Source organism: Ips typographus, linkage group LG9, assembly GCF_016097725.1.
Source record: "Ips typographus isolate SLU linkage group LG9, UJ_Ityp_2.0, whole genome shotgun sequence".
In the NCBI taxonomy this organism is placed as follows: domain Eukaryota; kingdom Metazoa; phylum Arthropoda; class Insecta; order Coleoptera; family Curculionidae; genus Ips; species Ips typographus.
This window is the reverse complement of record NC_138430.1, coordinates 322,747-326,705: the sequence shown is the minus strand read 5'-3', so window position 1 is coordinate 326,705 and position 3,959 is coordinate 322,747. Positions and strand designations below refer to the sequence as shown.

General features: G+C 40.5%; 1 protein-coding gene across 1 annotated transcript; it reads right to left on the bottom strand.

Moving 5' to 3' along the window:
* Window positions 1-1,002: 1,002 nt before the first annotated feature.
* LOC145733895 (uncharacterized) lies at window positions 1,003-3,689 on the bottom strand. Its single transcript, XM_081986931.1, has 2 exons — window positions 3,550-3,689; window positions 1,003-3,432 (listed from the first exon to the last, which is right to left on the bottom strand). The coding sequence occupies exon 2, from the start codon at window positions 3,430-3,432 to the stop codon at window positions 3,007-3,009; it is 426 nt and encodes a 141-aa protein (XP_081843057.1). The 5' UTR covers window positions 3,550-3,689; the 3' UTR covers window positions 1,003-3,006.
* Window positions 3,690-3,959: the final 270 nt, after the last annotated feature.

The window sequence follows — 3,959 nt, the reverse complement described above, 5'->3', positions numbered from 1 at the left end:
ATGGTTGAATAAGACTGTCGTCAATCCGTCGAAAAACAGCTGTCCGTCCCAAATTCTGAGATGGGGAGCTTATTTTCTGGATTTGCACATTGTAGCGTTGTGTCTCAATGCTATCGATGATAAAGAGAGATCTGAGCTGACAAAACTAAAGGGAATAAAATATCTTCATCCCGATTTCACAGCAGATTTAATTTACAGTTCAGATAATTTCGGAAAGATTTTGATCACACACGGATTCGTAGTGCTTGTAGATGAGAAAGTCCTCTTAGACAGGAATACCTTATTAATGTTAAAAGACACTTACATAGCTCGGTTTCAAACACTGTTTTCGATGATAAACCGAGTCGATGAAACATTCTCAAATCAAGATTGGGAGATTCTACAAGAGATCTACCTGTTAGGTGATAAGATAATGTCATTAGTTGGGAATGATGTCTATGACGGATTGAAAATGATTGAGCCTATTGCATCTATGAGATTGGCTGATTTGGCCAGAAGGCATAGACCCCTCATACCCCGATTCTTGGATTTCCCTCACCACATACAATTAACAATAGAAGATTTATTGTTAAAGGGCATCGACATCAGACCTATATTTGATAAAATAATACAATTGAACAATCCTGATCTTGTTTTAGCGATTTTCGGTTCTTTCAGGCATTGGGGACATCCATACATTAATTATTTAGACGGATTGGAAAATGTTTACCAACAAGTTAATATGAGAAAGAATATAGATGGAGAATATGCAGAAACTCTTGCAAGCGATTTAGCATTCATAGTCCTCTCTTACAAATTCAATGAGTCCAAACATTGGTTCGTTGATGCTGATAGGTTGAATAACGACCATCCATTATATGAGCACATCAGTACAAATACCCGGCGCCTCCACCAAATGTCACGTTTAATTTATGAGCCCTTCTGGGTTCACCAATTAAACTGACTCACGACGATAAACGTCGCGCCGGGATCTCAGTTTTAGGGATGGAATTAAACACTGAGTTTTCCTTGTATAACACTTAAATCTATTAAACACGGAATACACAAATGGATGCACAATACGGTTGTAAATAAAAGGTTGACAATTAACAATTGTACTTACATAAACATAGCTAAGGACTTAGCTTTTCCGGGCAATGGCTTGGTCACTTTGCGTTTAAACAATTTCGGAGAACTGACTAATTAACTTAATCTTTTCCCGAGGAGAGTCGACATTACGACTTCTCGGGTCAGCTGGTCACACTACCGTTGATCGGTTCACACTTATCCCACACTGCTAGAATCGGCGTATTTTATACCCGATTGATCGGCTGACGCAGTTTGTTATTGTCGCTTGTTTTTCACGTTTCTGCAAAGCAGGTGGTGGTGATTCATCACCGATACGGTGCACTCGGTGCATGACACATTCGGTTGCATCGTGATGCGACCTTGCCTCGTGCGCTTAACATTTCGCAATCCTCGATGTTTTTTAAGTTAATCAGTCCATCTTTTCAATCAATGGATTTTCCATTCGTGACAATATTATTGCAGGAAGATCATGAAAATGCGTTACACCCAATAGCATATGCAAGTAGAAGCCTTAGTAAAGCTGAGAAGAATTATTCGATAACAGAACTTGAAGGGTTAGCAGCTATATGGGCGCTATCCTATTTTAGACATTTTATTTATGGAAAACCTATAAAAATAGTGACTGATCATCATGCGCTATGTTGGTTAAAAACCTTGAAAGAGACTACTGGACGTTTAGCGCGTTGGGCGTTAAAGTTATCAGAATTTGACTACACAGTACATCATAAATCAGGAATTGCTCACAGAGATGCAGACTGCGTAAGCAGATATCCTGTTTTGCCAGCAAATACGAAAGTACAAGAAATTGACGAAATACCAACCTTTCTATTGGATATGCGTAACATTGCGGAATTGCAAGCAAAAGATAAAAACATTTTGGAAATAATTCAGGCTATAAAACATCCTGAAGAAGCTACAATTGGTATACGTAAGCAAGCGAAAAATTTTAGACTTGAGTCAGAAGTTTTGTACCGTATAAACCCGCATGAAGTGGGCCGGACTAAACTTTTAGTGATACCGCAACAGTTAATAGGGGAAATTTTGTACTCCCACCACTCAGAACCGCTGAGTGGCCATTTGGGATTGTCAAAAACCCTAGCAAAGATAAAACAAAGATACTATTGGCAAGGGTTGCAAAAGGACGTGGAACGTTTTGTAAAAGGATGCCCGGATTGTCAGGCCAGGAAAGGCCAACAAAATCAAAAGCCTATCGGTCTGTTACATCCTATTCCAGTTGGCACCCCATTTGAAAAAGTTGGGATAGATTTGTTAGGTCCGTTTCGCAGAAGTAGCAGCGGAAAAACCATGATAGTGGTAGCGACAGATTACGCCACAAGGTGGGCGGAGACTGACGCATTACCGAGCGGCAAAGCCGGACCTGTAGCGAAATTTATACTGGAGAGAATTATTACAAAACACGGTGCACCCAAGGAATTGTTAAGCGATAGAGGGAAAGTTTTTCAATCAGAATTGGTTACGGAATTGCTAAAAAAGATGGGGACAACGAGTCAGTTTACTACTGCATATCATCCCGCAACTAATGGCTTAACAGAAAGATTTAATAAAACTTTAGCCAATATGTTATCTATGTATACTAATACTGATCAATCAAATTGGGATGAATATCTTCCACATGTGACTTTTGCGTACAATTCTGCAAAACAAGATAGTACTAAATTCTCACCATTCATGCTGGTGTACGGTCGTGAACCTATTTTACCAACAGAAGCAAACTTGTTGCCACCCTTAGAAAGTAGTAATAGCGACCAAATTAGAGACATTGGTTTGGCAGTCAGAAATTTGGCAGTTGAAAATATAAAACGGCGTCAAGACATAGATAAATTACGTTATGATTGTAAACACCGCCATGTTGAATTTGAAGTGGGGGACCAAGTAAAAGTTTTCACCCCTATCAGGAAAGTAGGAAAAAGTGAAAAATTACTGCTTAGATGGTTTGGTCCTTATTACATAAATCGGAAAATGTCTGATGTGGACTATGAAATACGAAAGGGCATTTCGCCAAAATCTAAAACTGAAGTGGTCCATGAAAGTTGCATTGCTGCCTATGGCTTCGACAGCCAAACGCGGCGCCACCGCTGTTGAGGCGTCGTTGACGCCGCCTTCCTCTTCTATTTTTTCTTCTTCTGGGGATGCTGGAACCCCAGGAGGAGCCTCCACCTCACCTGCCACCTGAGGGGGAGCCTCCACCTCGCTGGTCGCAGAAGGACCAGCTTCCACTCCAGGCCCCAGTTTTAGGCTGGACGCACCCACGGTTCGTCGGGCCCGCTGGGCAGCCAATAGGGCCATCAGACGGGCACCGCGGCCCCGGCCCTTTTCGGTGTCGACTTCATTTCCAGGTTCCATCTGAAAGGGAGGATATTGTTAACATTGGATAGCGAAACAAAGAGAATTTTTCTTTGGAAGGAAAAATATATGGAAATGATGAATAAAAGGAAAAAAAAAAAAACCACTTATACTTACTTTTAAAAATGACACAATGCACTACAAAAGACTATAAATGCACTACGAAACACACGACAAAAATGCACGGTAAAGTTTCGTGTGGGTCAGAGGACGAACTGTGGAGAATGTGATAAGAAAACCGTATAAATACAATTCAGATCCCTCTCCACCGGAAAGCCAGGATGCTGAAATTAGCAAAATGCTTCCAGACGATGAACTTGTCAAATGTTAAGGTTATCAGAGAAATGTTTTCCCAACAGTTAAATGGTGCACCATGCTTAAACCCATGGGATTCGCTGATTTGGCCAGTTCGGAATAATATCTTAATGAGACCAGACATTGTTCATTGCAGACCGATTAATGCATAAAATGCAAAAATGCAATTAAGCATAATGTTTAAAACAAAGTAACAATTATAATGTACGGCT

Coding starts and splice junctions, on each gene's coding strand:
- LOC145733895 (XM_081986931.1), bottom strand. CDS start 3,432: ATGGAACCTGGAAATGAAGTCGACACCGAAAAGGGCCGGGGCCGCGGT.